At 37.6% G+C, this 27749-nt stretch overlaps 1 protein-coding gene across 1 annotated transcript; it reads left to right on the top strand.

Moving 5' to 3' along the window:
* The first annotated feature begins 5239 nt into the window (after window positions 1-5239).
* LOC139744208 (peroxisomal sarcosine oxidase-like) lies at window positions 5240-26425 on the top strand. Its single transcript, XM_071654659.1, has 8 exons — window positions 5240-5586; window positions 7039-7187; window positions 8822-9038; window positions 13959-14141; window positions 15163-15303; window positions 23843-24001; window positions 24795-24870; window positions 25933-26425. The coding sequence occupies exons 1-8, from the start codon at window positions 5431-5433 to the stop codon at window positions 26070-26072; spliced, it is 1221 nt and encodes a 406-aa protein (XP_071510760.1). The 5' UTR covers window positions 5240-5430; the 3' UTR covers window positions 26073-26425.
* Window positions 26426-27749: the final 1324 nt, after the last annotated feature.

The raw sequence follows: 27749 nt of genomic DNA, 5'->3' as shown, positions 1-27749 counted from the left end.
TTGTATTTCAGTACTGTTGCATTGCTTTATTATTTGTTTATCATCAATATTCAGTAATGTCTAGTTCTTCAGTATTATGGTTTATATTTGGTAAAGCTATCAATGAATTGACTGATAGATTACTGCAAAATAAATCTGGAAGTACCATGCCATGCCATAATGGTGTCAATAGTCTGAAGAACTTACCCTTTCACATCCAAGGGCAACATGTTAATGAACAACATCAATAGTATGTTGGCTCAGTGGTGAAGGAGAGGATTATGGATAGTGTGTCCCTTTAACTGTGTCAGTGTTACTTTTCATGGGATATAGTGCACTCCTGATATAACAAACACGGTCATAATAAAATTCTTGTTACAACAAAGTAAAAAATAAAGTCCTGAAATTACTATGTATGTCTTTTAGTATACTTTATTGTTTGGCTAGAACAAAATTTATATAAAAACAAAAAAAAATGTCTTTTATTATACTCCATTGTTTGGCTAGAACGAAATTTATATAAAACAAAAGAAAATGCCAGTTCAGAGAACTTCCATTAGAGCGGGAGTCGCCTGTAGCATATGACCTGAAGTCGGAACACTGCATTTGATTGCTTTTATCATCAGAAATCCCCTCTGATCTGTCTAAATCTTGTTTGGACTTCATCTCAGCTCAGTATGGATTTATATTGACCAGCAAAGTGTTCATCTTGTCACCTGTGAAAACCATCCCTCAGACTCTGATGGCGTCTTCATTCGTAGTCTTGGCACAAACTCTTCTTTCACTCCTTGGTCATAAATGCATACTGGCTGATGGACAAGAGAAGTGCCAGCTAGCATGTCCTTTTGGTATTTATTTTTTCTGATGAAATATAAGAACATACCTGTGTATTATATATTTCTTTAATATGGAGAAAATGTTTCTTTCTGAAATTTGATTACCATATTTGCCAGTGATAAGGCTGCACTATTTTTAACAAAAATAAAGCAGTAAAGTCGGGGTGAGGCCTGTACGCCAGCACAAACAAATTACTGTATTGTCTCTCCAGCTCAAGAGAATTCCCTGTCTAACCGACACACATAATCATGTCTGGGACTATACAATGTGCCGATTGTTATTGTTATTGCTAGGAAATGTGTGGAAACACATAGAAATAACAAAGTTTCTTTAATATGAAGAAAAATAACATAGAAAAGGAATGAAGTTTTGATCAAAACAAAATCTCTCTGATTTTTTTTCTTCTATTTTTTTCATCACCAATGTCGGAATACGACTTATCCAGCATTGGGGCCTTATCGCTGGCAAATATGGTATACATGCTTAATATGTGCAATTTTCCTATGTTTTGCAAATGAAATATATTTGCTTAGAAAATATATTTGTCTGTCTTGCATCAGTATGTTCTTTGATCTGTAGAGTTTAGCAAAGAGGGATTCTTTTGCAGAAACACCTCTGTCATATGTACCCTTTCAGTAAGTTTCTGGTTTTACCTGCAAATCTTTGTATGCAAGTTCTGTACCTTAAAAAAACAAAAATTTGTGACCTCATCAGATAGAGTTATCTGATCTGAGTAAAAAATGAAATGTTTAAGGCAGAACCTATCAAATTATGTCAAAAACAAGAAATAGAGCTTTAAGTTGTTTATGTGAAATAATGTAGTTTTTATATGTTAGTAACAGGTGCATTTGATATGAGTATATGTGAGTCATTGGATGATGGAAGTCTAGGTACTTATTCGAATGTGACATACTTCCCTTAAATTCAACTGTGCCTTTTTCATTTGTAATTTCCTAATGGCAAGTACCATATAGTGAGTGACCGGAACTTCTTCAGTTTCTCAAACTTCATATCCTGTTTGACATTGCACCTTGCAGTGTTTCATTTCAGAGAGTACTTGCAAAATGTATCATAGAGTGCAGTGGTGAGGGAAAACAGTTTATGCAATATGTTTTGTGTTTTCAGCCTGACAGTTAAACAGTATGTGAATAAATGCAAACAGAGGGAAACTTACCAGAAATGAATATAATTTATTTGTGGAAAAATGAGCAAAGAAAATGGGATCCCTATGAAATCCCATTTTCTTTGCTCATTTTTCCAGTATGTGAGTAGTTAGAAAGAAGACTGGCACCTGTGGACATTACTGTATATAAAGTCTTGCCATTTTTTGTTGTTGTGAAGTTCTGTTCAGATATTCATCATCTAGTGTATTTTTTTTTGCAACCATGATTTTAATGACATTTCAGCAAATTCTTATCATGGAATAAATAATGTTTGATATTTAGATTCCAAGAAGTTGTCATTGGTAAATCTTATCATTTGGCTGCAGGTTGAAATTACAAAGCACTCAACAAGAGAAAAAAAAAAAAAAACATGTGGGATTGATATCATGGCTGTGGTCTTGATACCCTTGTGTGTTGGTATAAAATGGATAATTTTGTGGTGCCATTAAACAATTTCTTTGGTCGGAGCTATTAGACAGACAAGGGGAACACTTTCAAAGATCATTACCCAACAGTTTGCTGTCATATAATAATTTAAAAAAAACCAAGCATGCAAGTATGTCTCATTTTTGCATGGGTTGCTCTGGATGTTTACAATTATCCTGCCTGTGTAGGCTGAATGTCGGGAGCATTAGGATTTTTGTCCTGAATGTGTATACATTAAGGTACAAAGTACACTAAAAATACAAATTTGCATATTGTAGCTTTGTCTTATGGTCTCTCTCCATCTCTGAAGATTTTTTTTTTTTATATTCACAAGTTAACTATTAACCTGAACATAGACAAACGCGAAAAAATGTCAAAAGTTACATTACACTATCGAGAGGTTGACTGTGTGCTCTTACCATGTGTGAAGAATTATTTCCTATTTTTAAATCTTAGTTTTAAACAGTGAAGACAAGTCAAACTTTGTCTTTTAATGCTAGAACTCACAAATTCATCTTTGAAGTAAACTAAGAGATACATGTACTATGTTTGTGTTAATAAATGATATTTTACTGTGTGAATTGTTGAGTATTCATGTATTTCTTACATTTGTTGCCTGTCAGTGCATTTGTGCTCGGACATTCTGAAATAAACTGACATCCAAAAACTCAACTGTACAAATATTTTGTTGGATTCTTTTCATGAGAGATTGCTATGTGTACTAAGTATGAGTGTAGTTTTGTTCAGTAGTTATAATTTATATTCATTTATTCTTTCTATTACGTTGAGTTACTAGGAACATCAAACAGATGGATGTCAAAGTATTCTTTACTGCTGTTCTCACAATCAAGGGATAAAGTGGTATTATGTACTGACAAAGTTTCTGATGGGAATTGACTTGACCCATGTTTAAAGTAATTGCAATAAAAAAATCAAACTTTTCAATTTATGAACCAGAACTTAGTATTTCATGGTTTATGTCAGCCAAAGTGGTATCTATTTACAGAAAGTCTAACAAGGTTTAATGACCATTTAATGTCCATTTTCTCACATAAATCATTGACTGAAAAAGTATGGACATAATATGCATAATATTTTTTTTTTGTAGGAATCGTTATTAAGGTGTTTGCCCAGGGACAGAGGTAGATAGTATTGCCGTAAATGATTCGAAGTAAGCACACCCAAGTGCGTAGACATACAAGTAAAAGGATATTAAAGGACAAGTCCACCTTCATATACATAAGGATTGAGAGAATGCAGCAATATTAGTAGAACATATCAGTGAAAGTTTGAGAAAAATTGGACAATCCGTTCAAAAGTTACGAATATTTGAAGTATCTGCGCAGTCACTGCTGGAAGAGAAATCTACTACATTGTATGATGTCATATGCGTACAACTATATAAGGAAAATAAAAAGAGAATTTCACAAAACTTTACTTTTTGAATAAAGTGCACATTTCTTCGACTTGCTACTGACGTATGTTAAGGGTAATATTATTCCCTCTGCCTTCTGAAAGAGAGAAGTCGAGTGTTCTTTTGTTATGCAAGAAAAATGGAAATATGTTGAATTTTCTTTATTCTTTCTTTATATCGTTGTACTCATGTGACATCACAAGCTATAGTAGTCTTTTCATCCAGCCGTGAGTGAGCAGAAACTTCAAAAATTCATAACTTTTTAACGATTTTGCTCAAACTCTCACTGATGAGTTCTACTAATATTGCTGCATTCACTCAACCCACATGTCTATGAAGGTGAACTTGTCCTTTAAACATAATTCTGAGATCAAGGCATTTTTCCTAAGCCTTTCCCTTGATTTTAACTTCAAACTTTCATTGTTATCTTGACTGATACTTCAACTGTCATGTATGGATTATGCAAAGCTTCCATATACACGTGTATGTAATTCCACTTCATTTTGCAGAAGAAATGTATGTGTGGTTTTCTTTTTCTGCAGAGCTCAAAAGCCCCAATAATTTAGAAGAAAAGTTTATACATGTACTTCATCTTATTCTGGAATACTTGACTGAAAACATATATATTAATTACTACTAGGGTACAATTAGTTGTTAGAATTCAAGAATCACAAAAAGGGGGTGTTGCCGGTTCTGCCAGCCCTGTATAATGACCACTTTTTTTGGGTCTCCCTTTGGTGGCCACTTGCACATGTTTGACTTGATATACATGTATGAAAAAACAAAACAAAAACCCAACTATAAGTAAAAGTGCATAATAATTACCGGTACCCTAAAACATGGCAACACCTCAGTGACTGTCACCAATGAGATTAAATTTACAGTGTGCATGTGCCACCTATTTTTTAAAAACGGTACGGGGCCTAATGGGCTAGTAATACAATGACTGTAGTTCTCTTCTTTTTTTTTTCACAGTAAAAACAAATAAACCTTGATGCCTTTCTTCATATTGGAGTACAAATGACACAAAATGTGCCTGATCAGCACAAGATCTGTTAGTCAGTCAGTTTTGGTGTGCACATGGTACATGGTATTGTTTACTGTCTGGATTGAAGCATAGGTAACCCCTAGCAGAGGTCATATCGACTCATAGACCACTTCCAAGGGTGATAGGGTCAACCATACAGGGCTTCCATATGTGATACACATTACTCGTACCAGGAAGGAGGACGCACGTCATGCACTCACCTGGGACTCTTCAATATTGTGCGAGTATCATGCTCAGATAGCGATATGGTCTTGAGCAAAGGCTAGCTGTAAACACAGGTGCACGCACTTTATTTACGAGAAATACGATGCCGTGTCGTGTGTGTGTCTGCTACTGATCGTGTGCAGATGCACTGCGAAATCGTGACGCTTGTCTAGCTTTACGTAATCAACCATACAAAAGGAGACCGTCTTTTCACTATTTCCCCCGAGCGCTGAAGTTGGAAACTGGGCTTGTTATCGAAATCTATATCCTCTGTAGCTCGTGACCAGTGGAGTAGTTTGGACACATTGTTGCAATCGAGGAGAGTTCACGAGAAATTTTGCTTGAAGAACCTATCAAGAATGGCTTCCAGTCCCCGCGCAGCTCCGGATAACGCCCCCGACATCCACGGGAAGAGAAGCCTGTACGATGTAGTGGTCGTGGGGGCAGGCGTGCAAGGGTCAGCGACTGCATATCAATGTGCGAAGGAAGGTTTGAAAACTGTCCTCCTGGAGCAGGTTAGTAGCCTGGACCTTGTTTCTCTTATCTTCTGTTTGCCATGTCTTCATATTCTTAATGACAAGCTAGAAGTAGGCGGGGCGGGGAGATCGGAGCGGAGAGCGAGAGAAACTGAATTGAATCCTCAAAGCTCAAAGTTACTAAAACCTGTGAAAGGCCTAACAATCATGTTAAGCCTAAGCAATATGCATTCTTCTGGTAAAATAATAGTTTCATATAGATCTAGTGACGCAGTCAAAGACATTTTATATGCACAGTCACATATAATCGTGTTATTATATAATCATGTTATAATCATAAATTATCATCCTTCGGCCTTCTTCAAAGCGGTCGAGGGGTTGGTCCTGAGTCTATACCCATTGAAAATTTTCTGACCAGAACAAGACCTAAAAGAAATATCAAAATTAAACAGTTCAAAGATTACAAAACTCAGAATATTCTTGAAAGGCAAGTGATAAACAACGACAAAGGGTTTAAAGTTCATCATTGTAACACAGAGCAATATAAATAATCATTTTCTGTGAGCACTGGCCCCCCTTGCCTGGAATCACCTCCCAGCAACAGTAATCAACAGCCCATCTCCAGAAGTCTTCAGAAGCAAGATAGAAAAAAGCCACCTTCGTTACGATTAATTTAGTTCGCACCCTCTCTCCCCGCTGCACTATACCACCCAGTCTGGCAGCGTATTGATCCAGATCCAGATGTTGGAGATGGTGATGATGTAATCTCCATAAGCTTCTCATTTTCACAATATTTATGTGTTTTGATCTGTTAAATTATGAAGAAACTGTCTATGGGTACTTCTGTGCTTAATAGTCAGTAGCTACCAATGATCTTAACTTTGATCATAATATGTTATAGCCCTGTCATTTCTGTGGTATATAATTGCAGAGCCAGAGGTGTCAAGTTTCTCAACTGTCTTGAGTATATAAAGTCTGCATTTAATTAGTGGGCTTCCCACCCGATGTTTATCATTGATCTATGCAATGTTTGTTTTGTTTTGTTTAAAGTTTTTTTTTGTCTAATTTTTTTTCCTAGGAGGCATGAGAAAGTGATTGCTGGGTTGGGGAGCATGAGTTGGGTTACTGGAGAGTGAGACTTTGTAGGTCTGATAGTGGTCATGTGCTTGACTTTTTTTTTTCTCAAAATCTACAAATTCTTTGTAGATATCTGTGGCAGTGTTTTTTCTTTTATTTTTCTAGAGTAACTATGCAGATCCAGACATTCGTATATTATGAAATCCTGCTTGCAGTACAATAGCTAGCAGTTTCTTGTGGCTACTTAAACTTTTGAAAGTGATTCAGTTTGATGCAAGCATCGATACATCATAAATGCAAATTTATCTGTTTAATCTGATAGAAAAAAACCCAAACAAGTAAACATGCATGTACACTTATCCAAACGTTACATTTCTTTGGCACATGAGTATCTTTTACTTTTTGCTCCTGTAGTTCTCACTGCCCCACACTCGAGGCAGCTCCCATGGCCAGTCCCGGATCATCCGATATGCTTATGATCAGCCTCACTATGCAGAGATGATGCTGGAAGCATTTCCGATGTGGGCTCAACTGGAGAAGGAGACGAACACTGTTCTATACAAGTAAATAATTAGGGCTGATTGTTGTTAAAGAACACAGAAGCTTTGATAGTCATGCTCCTCGATCCTCTCTTTTCAAATCTGTTCTTATGATGTGGGGTTTGTTGTTGAGAGTATAAATGATACTACTGTAGATGTCTAGTACATGTACTTAATTTGCTTTATTTTGCTTCCCATGCAATGGAGAGCAGATTTTTAAATCTCATCGTTACAAGCTTGAATCATCCACAAACACTTAATGGTTTAAGGTATTAGCATGTTCAATACAAGGATTGATAATCATAGTTTCCCTTGATTAGTGCTTCTCCAATATTAATGATTGGCTAAACTTGGCAATTGAAAAAGAGAAAGATGACTTTTATAAGTTTTTAGTTTTAGTTCACTCTATGCATCATTGTGCAATGTTGCAATTCTATCTCTCATTTTGCATGTTGTCAGTTGTATTTGATTTAAAAAGATTGAATTCTCTTTCACTCATGGAGCATATTATGCAGTCCTAGGGCCTTATTTTGCCAATATGTATATCCTGTATATTTGCTGGAGTATATGGGGGTATATAGACATCTAAAACAGATATCTAAATTGAGATTAACCTAAGATAAGATTTGCACTCAATTATCATATTTTCCTAGATTCTGGAAATGAAACGGAGAGTTAACTCCAATCTGCTTGTATTCTCTCCTGGTTGTGTATAGTCTTCAAACCTTTCCTGTCAAGAAAATATCATATCAGGGTTGAAATGAAAGCTACATGATAGAAATATACTGTTTTATGTCTCTGGAATGTGTACATATCAATGACTAACAGTTTCACATGAAGATTAGAATGTGAAAAAAACACACAAGTGCACAAGATGGTAATGATACAGTGACAGATGAAGTATTGCAGGACCACATGCTACACTGTTCTCATGTACAGAGGTCTATGGTTTATTACAGTTATCTACCCCAGAAGTCTTGTGGTTGGGGTAGGGGAGGGGGAGGAGACTTAATGAACAAAAGGATCAGATTTAGTCGTCACTGATATTAAATGATTCTCAAATAACACTGCAATAGAATGATTAATTTTCATTTTATTGCAGTCAATAGTTATATTTACATTAGACTGATAAAACCAAATCAACTTGTTAAAGTAGAACATTTATCTCTGATTATCCTTTTATAGTGACCTTTGTCATGTGCATGTGCATTGCACACACATCATTTTAGCTCCATAGATGTACTTGGTCTAGACTAGAATATGAATATGATGGACCACTGTTTCTTCCAAAAGAGACAATTATATTTGAAGTATGATGAAGCCATAATATGATTATTTAAATATCAGTGTAGAATGCTGAATGTAGTTGTCATTTATCTTAAAGACTGTAGTTTCTTATTAGTAGGATACATGCTGATCCTCCTTAGTGTTGGCTGAAATTATCTAGCTGATGTTATGAATTGATTCAATGAAAAATATCCTTGTCCTCACCCTTTAACGCATGTTCTATGCAATACAATGTCTTTTTAAGTTCAATTCTTTGCAATGGTCCAGTCATTTGGTGTGACTGTGTGTCAAGGTCAGTGTATTCTCAGACAGATTTGTTGTTGTTGTTGTTGTTGTAATATATGATTATTCATCTTTCTGGTGCTTTGCAGGAAAACAGGACTTCTCACAGTGTCTATGCATCCCACTGGAGCTCTCTTTCACAAGTCTCTCAAGCAGATGCGGAAGTACAATCGTGGCCACAAGGTTTTGGACCACAAGACGCTGAAACGAGATTATCCCCAGCTTAGCCTGCCTCAAACAGCCTTGGCCTTCCTAGACTATGACGGAGGCACTCTGAGAGCCGACAAGGCATTGAGGGCATTACAGGTAGTGATCCATTCTGACCCCATTCACACTCCAAAAGCAGGGCAGTTCATGTAGGATGACCCCAAATGACAGCTTATCATCGTGACTTCATGAGAAACCATTCAGCCAGAGTGACCTCTTTTGGATGAGGTGGTTGAGGAAACCAGCTTGGAAGCCCTCAGTCTGACCTTTGTTCAAATCTATTTTGTCTTAAATTCCTTTAATGTCCTATTGTAGGTAGATGCAACTGGAGGCTGAGGAAGTATGATGTTAGCGTGGTCTTCTTGATATGTGCATTTTTTGGAAAAAAGGGTTTTGTGAGAGAAAACTAAGACATTACATTGTATCTTATCCACCTTTCATTCCCAGCGTTCATTGGAACCTTAAGTAATGCAATGACTTTTGTTAAATTATTGATTTTGCAGGGCTGTACACTAACCCGATTTTTCTACTGTTCCACCAGACAGGTTGGACCAGCAGGTACCCAATTTTTCCATGTTTTACTGGTCCATTTGTAAAAAAGATACTGGTCTAACAGGGATTTTTACTGGTGAAGGACCATTGGACCAGTGCCAATGTGCAGCGTTGGATTTAGACATCTATGCTATTTTGAAGAAAAGAGATGGAAAAGTCAATTTCTCATATTTGGGGAAAAAAGAAACACTTAATATCACTGGTTGCCAAAACAGGACAAAAATAACATGCAGTTGCAACATATTCTAAGATAGAATATCAAAGGGAACAAACCTTACCGTCTTACTACCACTCTCACATCTATAAACAACAAATTCAAAATGTGGTGAAAGAAAAAAAAAATGTGGCCAAATTATTCCCCTTGATTATTCATCCTCAGACATTTATCTGTGTGCAATATGCATATATGCGTGATTAAGGGTTCCAGTTCATTATTCAGAAGTTTCATTATTGTGAAGGTTTGTTAATCCGCTAGGTTCATTATTGTGAATGTTTGTTCATCCAAAAATTAAAAAAAAAAAAGTTTAGTTGTTATTCCAAAGGTTCATTAATCCAAGAATAAAAGGAATGTGTGCACTAATGAACCTTCAGAATAATGAACTTTGAACAAAATTTACAATCCTGAAGGTTCATTAGTGTGCAATAGCTTCTTAAATTGCTGTGTATGTAGTATGTTTGATCTTTAATTATATTTTCTGTGTAGAAATGGTTGGTCGTATGCACACAAACAAGAATATGTGATATAGGTATATTTTGACACCATGAATCAGGGAGGAAAGCTTTCTTTTTAAATAGATTTTTAGTACCAAACCAACACCAACACTTCAATGTGATTCACTCAACAGACGGACTATTTGATTACTGAGAGTATTCCAGTAAATAATTGCTGATATTGCATGCCTACCTCATGTTTACTTACAAGATGTGTTCAATGTGGAAGGGGGCGTATATATGTCATTTGATGTCATGCAAACAGATCCATGCATGCAGAAGTGCACATGATTTTTATCTCTGGATGATTTGGAAAGCATGTTATGAACGTTAACACAGATAACAGCTGATCCCTGAACCCCAGGGTACAGACAAAGGAAGTAGGCTTAAATGCAATTGGCTCATCTGCTCCATACAATAAAAGTGCTGACACTGCAGTGTTTGTTTTAATCCAACCTATAGCTATTGCACTAGATATAGACAGCACACACATCCTCAACATATAGTGTATACCTTGCCCTGGTTCATAGAGTGCAAATGGGTGTCTATAATATATGATGTCACTGCTATTATGTGTTTACATTAGCTGCTTTTTCTTTATGGATGTAGAGTGAGATTTTATGATCAGATATCACATGAAATAGCAGTGTGCCACAAAAGTCTATAATGACTACGAAAGGTAGATGTAAATGGCACAGTATGGGGTCCAAACAGGATTTGCTGGAATGCATGAAGTTTTATTTTATTCAAATAATTCCTTCACAGTGTAGTATCAACTGCACTTCTCAACCATTTTCTATCTGAGGCCCACTTTGGCTCCTACACATTGATCAATACTTGAGGCCCATAGTTAGTTTCAACATGAATCTTTTTCATTTCAGTTTTTATTGGCATTGCGGCCCCCCTGTGAGAGCTTTGAGACCCACCAGAAGTACAATTACAAGGATTTGGAGTTTGTCCTCCAGAAACATAGGCCTGTCGGATACAAAATTTGGGCTTTGTTGGTACTGAAAGAAATACTGCCAATTTCAAATGTGGATGAAAGCTGAACATGACACTGGTCACCTGTCTCCCAGGGATTAACATATCAAAGGGGGATTTACCCCAAATATATATTTTCAGATTCAGTGAAAGCAGAAATATTGGTAGTTCACATCAGAAAAATTTGAGGAAAGTAGATAATCCATCTAAGAGCTAGGAATTGTTAAAGTTTGGTTAGATTTATGTGCTGTCTGTGCTTGAAAGAAGACTACAACACTTTCTGATGTAACAGTTGGGAATATGAAGAGAATTCCACAGAATTTCATCTGGTGTGATGGTCTCTGACATATATCAAGGGGGATATCATTTCCTCTTCCTTCTGAAAGAGGTCAAGTCAAGTGTTTATTCTTAAACTAGACAGAATGAAAATATGTTGAATTCTCTTTCAATATCTTCTTTCTATTTTTGCCCTGCTCTGACATCACAAATTGTTGTCACCCGACATGGATTCAGCCAAACAAACAAACATCTTCACTTCATAAATAGTTGATGTTATTCAACTTCACTTCTGATTTTTGTGGGCATTCCATGAATCCTCATAATTGGCATACATTCCCCTCTAATTGGTGAGAGCCGACACAATTATACTTGAAGATCTTAAACTGCTGTAGTACATCATGAAATGCTTTCAAATGGAAATTCCCTATTGATATACCGGTAACTATCTTTTTTTAAGTTCAAAGTCAACTTTAAAAAGTCAATGTTCCAACATTGCCCAACCTTTTACACCATTAAGCAGAACTTATCACTTAGTTTCTTAAAATATGCAGTTCTTTCAGCATGGCTCGACACTAACTTTTTTGTTTGGTGGCCCGATGGGGCCACCAAAATCCTAGATTTCAAATTTTTGGTGGCCCGAGAGAAAAATTTGGTGTCCCGAATAAAAAAACAATAAAAAACATTAAAAGTCCTTTTTTTTTAAAATGAGTCAAATATTTAAGATTTATGATACTAAGAATTAGAAGTTGGACATAAAAATTATCTACTCATAAATAAACTTCAACAAACTTGCAACACTCACTCTCAGGCATTCATTCAGTCCTTTTCATCCATCCTTTGAACAAATTTAACTGCTAATTTCCGGTGCAAAAAGTTACGAATTTATTGACATACTTTTCAAAATATTTTGATGGCCCGAGGCGGGCCACCAAATTTGCCCTTTTTTGAAATTTGGTGGCCCAACTTTCATTTTTGGTGGCCCCGGGCCACCGGGCCACCGTTAGTGTCGAGCCCTGCTTTCAGTGTACTGCTTGTTGACACAAATCAACATTGTGAGGAAGTGCAAGATGCAAAGGCTTCAGGCTCGTGATAAGTCTTTATTAACCCATTGAGGATGGACTGATTTTGCTACAACACGCATTTCCGATAGACACTTGCCCGAGTATACTCGGGACTCGTCCTCAACGGGTTAAAGGCCACCCGCTCTTGATAGCTGTTCCATTATTTATTGCAATGTCAACTGATATCTAGTTCACTCTACCAATTTTTTGCTTCTTTTTTGTTTTGTTTTGTTTTGTTTTGTTTTGTTTTGTTTTGTTTTTGTAATCACTGTGTTTTTTCAAGGATGAAATAGATAAAATTGAATTAGTGCCCAATAACAGTTGATAAACTTGTGGCAAGGTATTTGTTGCCGACAAGTGTTGTGACCACTCGGAAAGAAGATAAAATCTCCAGTCAAGGCCATGTACCATTTGTATTTGATTGTTTTCTTTTGTTTTTGGTTTTTCTGATACAGCTTGACTTTGTGTACCTTTTCTTATGTTCAATCTGCTTTATTTGACCTCTGTTTAGTGAGGAAATTTTTATGGATTTTATGAAGGATTTTCGATATTTTGGCAAGTAGGGTCAATGAACGTAAGAGTTCAAGCTGTGCATTTTTTAGGTTTTCATACCTGCGTTATTGAAGTGCGTGCTCTTGTTTCTGCTAGGGCAAGGCGCACTGCGCAGCTTTAAGTTGATGACGTAACAAAAGGCTTCTATATTGGGAAGTTGGGCAATTTTCAGCATGCATACGTATAGGTGGAAATCACCGATCTCTATGGAAGAACAAGATCTGTGGTGGAAATGAGCTGCTTGGTGGAGGTCTGCGCTCTCAGAGCACTTCTCTAGTTATGGAATTAGATCATTTAAATTGCTGTCTCTTCCCTCACCGACATTCCCACCTGCACATGACATGAGATATTTGATTGTGAATACAAGCCAAGTGTTGACGTGCTTTTGTTTGTGAAAAAAAAGTTCAAAGCAGTAAACCTATAACGCTCAATGTGCATGAGAAAGATAGGATGTTGTCTTGTTTTCCAGGATTTTTTAAAGTTGCATATTTCATTGCCATTTAACTGCAACTTGAGAATCTATATAAGTTGTATTGTGTTTTCATACAGAGTTGACACAGCATTGGCTGTTGCTGAGATTCACATATTCCAGGGTTCAGCAGTCCAGTTAACCTTGCTGAAGTTGAATTTATGTGGACTGAAGAAATTGCTTTGACTTTCCAAATACAACTTATGAGGGAATAAAATGAACAGAATATAAAGAGTAGAGGACTTGAAAAAACCTTCAACATAATGATTATTTGACATAGGTGTGGTTGACTTAAGCAAGGTTGACTGTTTATTTGTTTGTTGGTTTTTTTATGCCTGTTCTTTCAAATGAATAAGAAATTCTTATCAAATATAAAGTTCTAATGATTTCTCCTCTTACCTCTTGTTTCCACAGACTGCATTTGTGGACCATGGAGGAATGCTGTACGACTGTCAGAAAGTAGTTCAGATCATTCCAGGCACCACAGTCAGGGTTGTAACAGAGGACAGGGAATTTTGTGGCAAGAGTCTGGTCCTGACACCCGGTGCATGGGCCAGCCCACTCCTCAAGCCACTTGGATTAGATCCACCACTAGAAGTAAGTACTGTACAAAGTATATTGCCACATCTTTAGTTATTTCTTCTTCTTTACTACAGAGTTTGCTAATTTTTGTAATTTTCACCCATGGATATTATTTTGCCAGTCATTCAGACTTGCCATTTATGTGTGCTGAGACACCGCAGTAATGGCGCTGCCCATGCCAAAAATACACATAGCGCGTCACAGAATCGGTCTATAGCATTGTGTGCTGAAAGTTGCCAGATTTCCCAATATAGAAGCCTTTGTTACGTCATAAACACTCAGCTGCACGACGCGCCTCACCCCAGCAGAAACTAGAGCACGCACTTTAGTGGGCGCAGGCAAATCTCAAATACGCGCAGCCTGAACTCCCAAGTACATTGACCCTACCTGCCAAAATGTCCAAAAATCCTTCATAAATTCCCCAAAAATTCTCGGATCACTACCAAAAGTTAATCGTTTGGTACTTGTGTCATTCTCAAACTTTCCTGCTAGTTTCATCCCAATCCGTTCACTACTTTTTGAGTTATTTTGCACACGGACAAACTAACTAACTTACTAACTAACGAACTAACTAAGGAACAAACCAACGGTAACGAAAACATAACCTTCTCCCTTGGCGGAGGTAACAAGCCCTCTGTGGATTTTCTTGACAGCTAGTGCAGGTGTGCTACATGAAGTATAAATGTGCTAGTACAATTGTAGGCAAAATCCTCAAGGTGAAGATATGATATCATAGAGGTCTAATAACATCCTCCAACCTTGACTTCTAACAAGGAATTGTCAGTGCTGATATAATGTTGAAATAATATGAATGAATGGAAAAATCAGTCAAATGTTCTTATTAAGCAGGGAAATTCTGATACTTTACAGGGGAAAACCAGAGAAACTTATTTTATTCTTTTGTTATGAGATACCAATTCAGTGATGAAATCATAAATCATTCTTCACAGCATATCATATTTTGCAATTTCAAAATCTTATATACAAGCTGTACATTCTTTATCTCTCTGTGATGCCCGTGTATTTGCTCTCACAGGTCTGGCGTATCAATGTGCCATACTGGAGGGAGAAAGAATGTGGAGGAATGAAAACATTTCCAAATGTCATCATAGAGTCAGAGGAAACTGGAAGTCACATTTACAGCATTCAATCACTGGAGTATCCAGGCATGACAAAGGTACATTAGAAGAGTTTTAATTTCTTGACAATATATGCAGTAGACTGTGGAAAAGATAAACAAATAAATGCCCTAATAGATATCATAAAACTATACTAGTTAGCAGATACAAACTATTCCATCTATTCTATTCCATCTTACTTAAAGGACTCAGCAGCAAGTTCAAAGTTTAATTCCATACTGAAAACATTTATTTCAAAATAATTGCAAATGAGTTAATTGGATATATGCATTTAACCACATGTTTTCTTCGAAATCTTGTGGAGTGAACAACTTCCACAGTTTTTAAGCAATTGAAATCAAATGTGGTAGGCATTATGGCCTTGAGGCATAGATGTGGAACACATAATTTTTGTGTTTGTCGGACAAAGAGTTGCCATGGTAACCATAATTTTACCAAAACCTTGTGGATTGAATAACTTCCACATCATTCGAACAATTAAGGTCAAATTTAGTATGTATGATGATCGGGAGGTGTAGTTATGCAAGACACCAATGTGTTAATATATGAAAAATGTGTTGCCATGGTAACCACTCATTTTTATGCCTCCGCCACGAAGTGGTGCTGGAGGCATTATGTTTTCGGGTTGTCCGTCCGTCCGTACGTCCGTCCGCTTTCGTTTACGCGATAACTTGAGTAATATTTACTGGAATTTTACCAAATTTGGTCCAAGTATGAAGTATGATGGGGCAATTATCTGATTAGATTTTGGGTGAAATCGGCTAAAGGTCAAAGGTCAAAGGTCAAGGTCAAATCATGAAATTGTATCCGTTTACGCGATAACTCAAGTCTGGATAGAGCAAATTTCACCAAACTTTGTTGGAGGATGATGTATGATGGGACAATTACTTGATTAGTTTTTCAGTGAAATCGGACAGAGGTCAAAGGTCAAGGTCAAATCCTAATATTTATCTGTTTACGTGATAACTCAAAACTGGATGAAGCATCTTTCACCAAACTTGGTCCAAGGATGATGTATGATAGGACAATTAGTTGAGTAGATTTTAGTGACATTGGCAAGAGGTCAAAGGTCAAAAGGTCAAGGTCAAATGCTACAAATGCTGCAATTTCCCCCATATCTATGCAATGCCCAAAATTATCTTCTTGAAACTTGGTATGGACATGTACTACTGCATAAAGATTCTCCAGAGAGTTTCATGTCATAAGGTCAAAGGTCAAAAGGTCAAAAGTTAGGTGAAAATGTCGCAATATCACTTTTCTCGCAAATGGTTCAATGTATCTTTATGGAACTTGGTACATACGCATGTACTGACTGGCAGGGATTATCTAGGGAATTTAGGGGTCATGGGTCAATAGTCAGGGGGTCAAAGGTCAAGGTCATCTCCTCAAAATTTTACTATTTCCCTCATATACTAGTATATGCAATGCTTGCATTATTAGTTTCAAAACTTAATACATGCATTACCTAATGGAGATTCTCTGGGAAATTTCCAGCCAGAAGGTCAAAGGTCAATGGTTAAGGGTCAAAGGCCAGGTTTCAATGGCCCCCCTCAAAAAAAAAAATCCATTTTGTACCGTCATTACACTCTTTCTTCATACCTTGGAAATTACTCAATGCATAAACTTATAAAAAGGTCTGTCAGAATTCAAGTAAAAATTCTCAATTCCCCAAATATGTGTACCTGCACTCTTTAAAGCAAACCCAGTTCAAGACATTTCTTACAAACCTGTCATTTCAATATTTTGCCAGTTATGTGAAACTGTCATGGATCATACATTGTGAAAACATTGTACTATACGCCTATTGGGAGAATCATGCATTATGGCGGAGGCATCAGTCGCCATAGCGACATTTCTAGTTTTAAATCAAATTGAACCGTTTAATCTATGAAGGTGAAATTTGGTGTGTAAGATGCTCTGTAAGTGTAGTTTTGCAAAATGTCCTTTGTATTTGTATCGGACAATGCGTTGCCATGGTAACCGCATGTTGGTTTTTTTTAATCCTGTGGAGTGAACTTCTTCCACAGTTTTCAAGCAATTGAAACCAAATTTGGTAGGCATTATGGCCCTGAGGTATAGATGTGGAACACATAATTTTTGTGTTTGTCACACAAACCGTTGCCATGGTAACTACAATTTTACCAAAACCTTGCAGATCAAATAACTTTTCCATCATTTATATTAAAGTCAAATTTAGTATGTATCATGATCTAGAAGTGTAGTTTTGCAAGACACCAATGTGTTAGTTTAAGGAAAACGTGTTGCCATGGTAACCACTCATTTTTGTATCAAAATAAACTATTCAACCTATGAAGGTCAAATTTGGTGTGTATGATGGTCTTTAAGTGTAGTGGTCTTGGGGGAAAGCATGTTTCCATTTGCTGTAAGTTTTATACTCAGTGTCAACTCTGTAATTGTACAGTAAACTAAAATTATTCTGTTTCCAATTCGACAAGTGCACAAACTTGGTATTAACGTCATTGCCCTCATGACATCACATACTATAAAGCAACACTAGGGGGGTATTAATCACCTTCAGTGATAATTCTAGGTTTTTTTTGCTCATGGAGATTGGAGTATTATTAAATGAAGAGGAAAGGGAGATATACTATGAAATCTGTTGTCAAAAATGGTAATGTGTGAAAGTGAAATTTTTATGGCTTGTATCTTTCTGTTTCTTGTGTGTGTTACGACCAAAATCACTCTGAGAATGATCGCACAAAAGAAACAATTAACTAATGTCCAGGCGGTTTATTAACAGTGATATTGTGGGTACAGACTCGTAATCGGTTCTCACATCAGTACAATAATGATCAATAGAAACAGTTACAAATCAGTAATAAAATCACTTACACTTATTACATGCAATATCCCTGGAAATGTCCAAATACGATGCTCGATGCACAAAGGAATGATCCACGATGCACCGATGAATAATACCTTCGACGTAAATCCAGAGGTGCAGGTTACGATAGTCCAAGGTATAGATCCGGGGTAAAATCCAAGTTATGTGTCCACAGCAAAACGTGCAGAATCCAAACGTTATGACGATCACGTTCAGTTGATGTGTTGAATGATGATTCACTTTATAATGTCCAGCGAGGAATCCAGCCCGTCACAGCTTTGCCGTAACAATGTCCGTTGACACTAAAATGTGGAGTCTATCTCCAATGTAGGCAAATTAATTCTCTGCAGGCAAAATGTCTCTCAGGCCTTATCTCCACAAACTCAGTTTGTATAGCAGGTCAGCAGGTAACACAGGACTGACTATAACAAGTCGCTTCAGAGCCAGAAGTGACGTAACTCTCAGAGCAGAGGTGTTAGGTACTCTGCCTACTGCAGAATTTCTCTGGCTTATATACTATCCATTCACCCCCTTCTAGCACATTCTATAACTCTCTCCAACCTACTAGCCAGTCCAAGTTCCAGGAAACCTGGATGACTCACTGCCTAACTATGTACAAAACATCATTACCAAGAATAACTACCAATCACATTGGGCTACAGGGACAGTGCCTCACTCAGCCAAATATGTTAGCACTTCCCAGAACATTCTGGAATGGGTGGAATCAATCTAGATTGAGTGAGCTATAATGTATTTCCTGTTACATGCATGTACTGTATAGCTACATTATATACCACCTAGAAAATTCTCCTCTGATCTGGTCAGCCTGTATGTACTATATCTATACCATATAGAATGTTCTCCATGAATCTGGACAACCTGTGTACATACACATTAAAACAATCATGCATGCAGTACATCATACCTGTACATAACTACTAGTGTGTACATTTGTGACACCATCCCCCATGGGAAAAAGAAAGCCTTGCCGTAGCAAGGGTTTCTTTTACCTTCACAATTTCTCATTATTATTTACAATGAATGTGAGGTAAAATCCAAGTCAAGCTACAATAATCACATACTATCACATGCCTTTTGGATAGCTGTATTAATTCCATGTTCTCTTTTCATGGATACCATTTACAATGATTTTGCTTGGATTTTCGGAGCTTATACAATCATATCAAACTGTTTTGCACACATTAATGAATATGCTAAACACATACACTGGAAATGATATGCGGTGGAACCTTTTCACCTTTGAATTCTACTGTGCTATCCACTACTATGTCACACCAACTGACTTTCTGTCATAGCACTCTTTCAGCATGTTGACATGACACATTTTCTGTGCTTCGCCTCTGTCTGGTGTACTGACTACGTAATTCACATCATTGAATTTCTTTTTCACACAGTATGGGCCACTGAACTTGGCTTTCAGTGGTTCACCTTGTATGGGCAGCAGTACAAGAACTTTGTCACCTGGGTTGAAAGTTCGGGCTTTGGCATTTTTGTCTGCCTTTCTCTTCATAGAGTCTTGTGACACTTTCACGTGTTCCCTAGCTACCTCACGAGCCTTTGAAAGCCTTTCACGAAACTTTGACACATAGTCAAGTAGGTGGACCTCATCATCCTCAGTCATGAATTTCTCTTTGATGAGCTTCAGTGGGCCCCTAATTTCATGACCGTACACCAACTCAACTGGGCTGAAACCCGTCGACTCATGTGGGGAGTCCCTTGTTGCAAATAGCAGGAAAGGGATGCCCTTATCCCAATCCTCGGGATACTCCTCACAAAATGCCCTAATCATTGTCTTTAGGGTCTGGTGGTAGCGCTCCAACGCACCTTGGGATTGGGGATGATAAGCTGACGACTTCAGCTGCTTCACACCCAAACGATACATCACCTCTTGAAATATGCCTGACATGAAATTTGACCCTTGGTCAGACTGCACTTCCTTGGGCAACCCATACCTAGTGAAAAACTGCACTAGAGCATCTACCACAGTCTTAGCAGTAATGTTTCGCAATGGGATAGCCTCTGGAAACCGTGTAGACATATCCATGATTGTCAAGAGGTACTTGTGACCCGACCTTGTCCTAGGCAAAGGTCCAACACAGTCAACTAAAACTCGACTGAATGGTTCTTCAAACGCAGGTATCGGAATCAATGGCGCCGGCTTCACTGAATGCTGTGGTTTACCAGCCACCTGACATGTGTGACAAGTCTTACAAAACTCAGCCACATCCACATTCAACCCTGGCCAATAGAAATGCCTCATGATCCGATCCTTTGTCTTTCTGACGCCTAAATGGCCGCCGACAGGTAACTCGTGAGCAATCCTCAAGATCTCACCGCGGTAACAGGGAGGGACAACAACTTGACGGACCACCGTCCAATCCTCATCAGCTGGCCTATGGGGAGGTCTCCACTTCCTCATCAACATGCCATCTTTGACATAATAGCACTCAGGGACCTTTTCAGCCTCAGCCTCAGAACACGCCGTCTGAGACAAGCCTTTCAACTCAGAGTCTGCCTGCTGTGCTTCAACCAAGGAAGACTTGCTAAACAGCCCATCACTGTTAGCCTTGGAGCCTAATACAGCAACCCCATCATTCAAATCCTTGAAAAAGGTTTCTGCCAACCAAACACCGGAATTCTCCTCCACATCAACAGAATCCGCATCATCTTGAACAGCTCTACGAGCCTGAGACCTAGTCACAACACAATCTGGGAAAATCCCAGGAAATTCCTCCTGCAACTGCTCAGTTTCAGCAACCACCACTGGTTTATCCGAAACAACTGGAGACGCAACCACCTTGTCCCCAGCCAAGTCATTCCCCAACAGGAAGTCAATGCCTGCCATGGGCAACTCAGGAACAACTCCAACAGTAACAGGACCAGAAACTAGGTCACACTTCAAATCCACTCTATACAGTGGCACTGACATATAACTGCCATCAACAGTCTGAATCAAGACTTTTGCATTCACTGCACTATCTGGTGGAAAAGTCATACCACCATCCACCATCAACGACTGAGAGGCCCCCGTATCCCGCAGGATGACTACTGGCTTACCTGCCTCACCAGAAGTACATGGGGTCACCTCACCATCAAACAAAAAGCTACGATAGCTCTCATCCACCTGCTTCAGCCTATCTTTGAATTTGGGAAATTGACTTTCAATGGCCTGTGTTTCACTGAACGGGACACTGTTTTCGGGTAGGACACTTTTTGACATGACAAATCCCAAGTCCTTCTTTGTTTTGTTTTGCAACTTCCAACACTGTGACTTTACATGCCCTGTCTTGTTACAGTGAAAACATTTGATGACATTTGCACTTGTACTGGACCCTTTGTCAGATTGAGGCTTTGGTGCCGATGAAGTTTCAGAACTCGTGCCTTTTTCAGAACCAGCATTCTTTGGATTGCTGGACTGATTTTTGTCTCTCTTGTTTCCAGAGAAATTCCTGAAAGGTGGTCTGTTGTCATTTCTGTGGGTCAGCTCATACTCATCAGCCATCAAGGCTGCTTTATGCAATCTTGTCACTTTGTGATCATCCAAATGCGACCTCACACTGAAAGCAACACTCTTTTTGAATTCTTCCAAGAGAACAACCTCACGTAGGTTTTCAAAATCCTGATCCACTTTCAGGGATCTGTACCACCTATCAAACATCATTTCTTTTTCACGAGCAAACTCAACATGTGTCTGGCCTGGTCTGCGGTACGAATTTCTGAACTTGTGTCTATATGCCTCTGGCACCAACTCATAAGCATTCAACACTGCTTTCTTGACTGTAGCATAGTCACGTGATTGCTCTTCAGAGAGAGATGAGTACACATCGGCTGCTTTGCCGACAAACACACTTTGAAGGAGCAAGGGCCAAAATTCCTGTGGCCAGTTCAAACTGTTAGCCACCTTCTCAAATGACACAAAATATGCATCAACTCTGTTTTCTTCAAACTTTGGCACCAATCGAATGTTCTTGGCTAAATCAAATTCAGAGGGAGCCCTTTCACGATTTCCAACAGTCTGTGCATGAGTCAATTCCATCTCACGCAATTTCACTTGCTGCTCCACTTCAAATTTCTTCTGTTCCATTTCAAGTTTCTTTATTTCCAGTTCTTTTTGTTCTTTCTCCCTCTCTCTTTCCAATCTCATCTTCTCTTTCTCCATTTCCATTTCTTTCTCCTTCATTTGCAATTTAGCAAGCTCAAGCCGTGTCTGATCTGAAATTTGAGCTTGATCAGGAGTAACAATTTCTTCTTTGAGCTCCATGTGACCAGCTACTAAGTCAAGAATTTCTGCCTTTCTTACACCTTGTGGAACATCAACATTTAAATGCTGTGCAACAGCGGTCAAATCACATTTGCGTAACCTTTGCAAATCTTTGAGGGACAAATCTGTCCTCTGAACAAATGCCTGAACATCCATTGTACTGATTGACATTGTCACACTGTATTACACACAATATACAATTGAACAACTAACTCAACTGGTATTATGTCTGTACCAATATTCTGGCTTCCGGAACGTTCCAAATTCTAAGTTTTGGCTTTAAATTCACTTCTCGGACACAAGCCCCCAATTTTGTTACTACCAAAATCACTCTGAGAATGATCGCACAAAAGAAACAATTAACTAATGTCCAGGCGGTTTATTAACAGTGATATTGTGGGTACAGACTCGTAATCGGTTCTCACATCAGTACAATAATGATCAATAGAAACAGTTACAAATCAGTAAAAAAATCACTTACACTTATTACATGCAATATCCCTGGAAATGTCCAAATACGATGCTCGATGCACAAAGGAATGATCCACGATGCACCGATGAATAATACCTTCGACGTAAATCCAGAGGTGCAGGTTACGATAGTCCAAGGTATAGATCCGGGGTAAAATCCAAGTTATGTGTCCACAGCAAAACGTGCAGAATCCAAACGTTATGACGATCACGTTCAGTTGATGTGTTGAATGATGATTCACTTTATAATGTCCAGCGAGGAATCCAGCCCGTCACAGCTTTGCCGTAACAATGTCCGTTGACACTAAAATGTGGAGTCTATCTCCAATGTAGGCAAATTAATTCTCTGCAGGCAAAATGTCTCTCAGGCCTTATCTCCACAAACTCAGTTTGTATAGCAGGTCAGCAGGTAACACAGGACTGACTATAACAAGTCGCTTCAGAGCCAGAAGTGACGTAACTCTCAGAGCAGAGGTGTTAGGTACTCTGCCTACTGCAGAATTTCTCTGGCTTATATACTATCCATTCACCCCCTTCTAGCACATTCTATAACTCTCTCCAACCTACTAGCCAGTCCAAGTTCCAGGAAACCTGGATGACTCACTGCCTAACTATGTACAAAACATCATTACCAAGAATAACTACCAATCACATTGGGCTACAGGGACAGTGCCTCACTCAGCCAAATATGTTAGCACTTCCCAGAACATTCTGGAATGGGTGGAATCAATCTAGATTGAGTGAGCTATAATGTATTTCCTGTTACATGCATGTACTGTATAGCTACATTATATACCACCTAGAAAATTCTCCTCTGATCTGGTCAGCCTGTATGTACTATATCTATACCATATAGAATGTTCTCCATGAATCTGGACAACCTGTGTACATACACATTAAAACAATCATGCATGCAGTACATCATACCTGTACATAACTACTAGTGTGTACATTTGTGACATGTGTCATGTTCTCTTAGGTTGCTTACCATGGCGGTAGTGATTGTGTGGATCCAGACTGCAGGGATGATGTGCCTCCGGGAAAAAAAGAGGAAGTAGAGTATCTCAAACGATCGGTCTCCAAATACTACTCTGCCTTGGAGAGTGAACCCAGCATCATAGAGACATGCATGTACACGGTAGGTCAAAGGTCGTTAGTGAAGAGAGCTGTTCCTGATAGGTGGGGAAGGGTGGAGTGAGGGGGTGATTTGTACTCTTTGTGCTGGATCTAGGGTGTTGTATGCATGTTTCGTCATGAGTGTTAATTGGTTAGGTGATGCGGTGTATCATTCTATGTGCTTAACTGTATGCTGATAAATTGACTAGTGTGTTAGAATGACATACTGTACATAGATCCTATTCATTCAGATTCACTCTGGATCAAACCATGCTTGAAACCTGCCTTGTGCTGTTGAATGTTATAATCATTAAATCCAGGAATTCACTTCTCTATCACATCTACTTTTAATTCTAAATAACAGTAGCCCTATGGATGTAGCATTTAAATGTGATCATGTTCTATAACATGCCACCGTTGCCAGTAAAATTCAAATATCATCTGACTTTGTATTAAGTTTTCTTTTGACTGCCATAATTTCAAATCAGATTTATTCAAAGTTTGCTGTCTGGAGCTACTTTTTATTTTTTCAGTCATAAGATTGATTTCTGTGTTTATATTGTTGCTCTTGATTATTTGATCTCAGCTGTGTGGAGTTGTACTGAATAAAGAAACATGATGTACCAACGCTGACTGTATACACACTAATAAAAATTTAGCTTTTTAGCTGCAGTTTGCCAACATTTATCAAGATAAGGGTAAGAGCTGTGATCTTGGCAGATCTTAGATAACAACTAATATAATATGAACAATTTCTTAGATCCTTTTCGATTTTTTTTTGTGTGTGTGTGTTGTCCTTTATTCCTCTTCACCAGAATACACCTGATGATGAGCTGATTATTGACAGACATCCAGTGTACCCCAACATTGCTGTGTGCTGTGGATGCTCAGGTAAACAAACAAGATAAGATTGTCACCCATCACTGGGGAAGCATGATAGATTTGCCAAACACTGATTTCCGGAATGTGGTCTTACTTATTTTTCCAGCCAGAAGCCAGAGTTTCCAGCAACATATCATTTGTCCTACTTAAAAAACCAACAACAAACAAAGATACAAGAAAACAAACAAGAAAACAAACCCAGCAGACAAACATGGCTCTGAGAATATCAGCTTTGGGATTACGACGCGCGCAAGATTTTTATGTTATTGAAATTGATGAGAGCATGGTGCAGAATTGCACTTTAAACACATTACATTGTACATAAATTCAAAATAAAAAAGTAAAATGCTTTGTATTAAAACATCAGCAGTTTCTGATTTCAAAGCATTCTCTGGACTGAAACATTCAGACAGGGTGTATTTAAGATATAAAACTTTTCTTTTTCAACACATCAATCTTTTTTTATGTACTTTAGCCAAATCACCTGATGTTTTCAGTTTTCCTGGCTTTCATGTTTCTGATGACTTTGAGCAAATATTGTTTTGATGGATCACACTCGTCTAGAAACAAACCCAGGGGGCAGACTGACTGCTAATTATTTGTATTAATATCATTTCTTTTTCAACATTTATTCCACAGAGTTGTTGATATAAAAGAACAGATATTTAAAAAAAAATCAAAAATTTCTCTGACATTTTGTGTTGGAAAATGTGCCTATTTTCATGTTGAACTTATATCAGTGATACAACATTGTCAAAACATGAACTGTATTTTACTGGGTTTCCTATCTCATCAATTGACAAACCAACCTACATTACATTCTCTTTGATTTTAAAATGTCTTTAACATGGTTTATAGACAATTCAAAATTGATATAAAGATGAATTAACTTTCAACATTACTTCCTATACTCACAAAGAAAAAGAGAGATAACCAAAACAAGAATTACAAACCCTTGAAATTTTGGAAATTTGTAATTCAGGTCTTTTTCTTATTTTATTGATATCAAGGCGAGTTCTATAGAGGCCTTGCAACAAAGTCAATACTATACTTGATGAATCTTTTTTGCAGGTCATGGTTTCAAGCTAGCGCCCTCTGTTGGGAAGATCCTGTGTCATCTGGCGATGGGCAAAGAGCCTCATATCAACATTGCAGCCTTAAGTTTCAAGAGGTTCAAGAACTCATGTATGACCCACTCTTCTAAACTGTAGATTTCAACAAGACTTATCCCTTTTTTTAACACCTCCAAGGTCATTTTAGCAATGTCATCATTACGGCCCAATATGTGTACTGAAATAATGACCAATTGTTGAACTTACCTTTTGTAATGCCATTAAGTTTACTCTTAGAGGGCACTGGACCTGACAATGTATTATATCATTGATATTTCCAACCTCCAGTAACTCTGTGTCCTTTATTCATGATGAACAGCGTAATCATTGCATATGAATTAGAGTGTAAAGGATGTGCATCACGCTATTACACTGAAATTCAAAAAAGTGAGAAGCTTTAAAGCTCTACAGTACTTGGTGTAAGCTTGGTGCATCATTGTTTTTATTGTTGGAATGGGATATATTTTTTTTTTTGTGTCTGTGGTAGAGAGATGAGAAAGTTCATTTCTACTTTTATCACCATTTTAGGATTTGCAATTTCTGAAGCATGAATATAAGAAATTCTGAATTGAAGATCAATTTACCATCTGAATGTTTTCTTTTGTTTCTCCGTTTTTCCAACTGTGATGCAAAAATTGTTAATGTCTCAAGCAAGATTTTAACACCATTTCACAGTATTAAAATCTGATTCAAGTGCCTTTAATTGTAAATGGAGCAATAGAAGTGATAATGATATATCCATGTGCAACTTTATGATGATACCAGGACACACTGCTAAAGTTTGAATTTTTGTTATTCAGAATTGGTGAATCACCATACAACTATACATTTTTTTTTTTTTGTACAAGAACCAAATTTATTGCAATGATAGTATTAAAGTGATCTTCTTGTATACCTAATTTTTTTTCACCAGTTCAAAGACTTCAGCATGAAGTATTATCCAATGCACTCATCAGTATTTGAAGTTTTTAAATTCACCAATTAATATGCAAATAATGAAATAACATGACTTGCGAATGCTGAGATTTGTAAAGACTAACACTGTTTATTTAATCCTCTGTGTTTAAAGTCACCATAAGCTGAAACTCCTATGTGTTATGAATGCCATTGTTTCAACTGACTTGTATGTATACAGCGGGTGTGTGCAGTACTTGGTTTTTTCCTTATTACAGAGCATCAGATTGCTCAGTAGAGCTGATGTCCATGCTGATAACATGTTGGGGTGTAGCATGAAGTGACTCAAATTCATTCATGGCTGTCATAGTGCAGAGGGAATGAAGAGCTGTACATGTTATATGTGACATTCTTTTGTTGCTGTCATTGTACATTTAGAAACACTTTTCTACTCTACTGTAATCATTAAAAATCAGCAAAAGGTTGTAATTTTGTATCATGAAGCATGGATATGAATTTGCTATGATTGTAACATAGCTTGATATGAATTAGATTGTCAAAAAATCTCTGGGTAGAAATATAAAATTAGTATCACAAATGTTAATTGGAAATTCCCTCAGGTACAGTATCATGAATTCAATGTGATTTTGTTAACCAAAGGTGTTGTCTGTGTGTATGAGTGAATTTCCTGTATATTGACAATGTTGTACCATTGAATTATTAAATTCAAGAATGAGTTCCAATATTCTATGCACCCATTTGATTCCATTACACAGAGCTCAATTTAGAAATGCCTCCATGGGTTCTTACATTCTGATCCCAGAATGCAAACTTATAATACGATGTCATTCTTTGGGAAGTTCGGAAATACTGCGTGAAACT

The sequence above is a fragment of the Diadema antillarum genome, unplaced genomic scaffold (genome assembly GCF_040938485.1).
Source record: "Diadema antillarum isolate AM-2024a unplaced genomic scaffold, OU_Dant_1.0 seq00001146_RagTag, whole genome shotgun sequence".
Taxonomy (NCBI): domain Eukaryota; kingdom Metazoa; phylum Echinodermata; class Echinoidea; order Diadematoida; family Diadematidae; genus Diadema; species Diadema antillarum.
The sequence above is the reverse complement of the archived record's forward strand: the minus strand, read 5'-3'. Positions and strand labels throughout refer to the sequence as shown.

What these genes read in the sequence shown, in the direction of transcription:
- LOC139744208 (XM_071654659.1), top strand. Translation starts at nt 5,431, where the DNA reads ATGGCTTCCAGTCCCCGCGCAGCTCCGGATAACGCCCCCGACATCCAC. An exon ending in AGTATCCAGGCATGACAAAG is followed by an intron (nt 15,304 to 23,842) that starts GTACATTAGAAG and finishes ATGTTCTCTTAG; the next exon opens with GTTGCTTACCATGGCGGTAG. An exon ending in TGTGTGCTGTGGATGCTCAG is followed by an intron (nt 24,871 to 25,932) that starts GTAAACAAACAA and finishes TCTTTTTTGCAG; the next exon opens with GTCATGGTTTCAAGCTAGCG.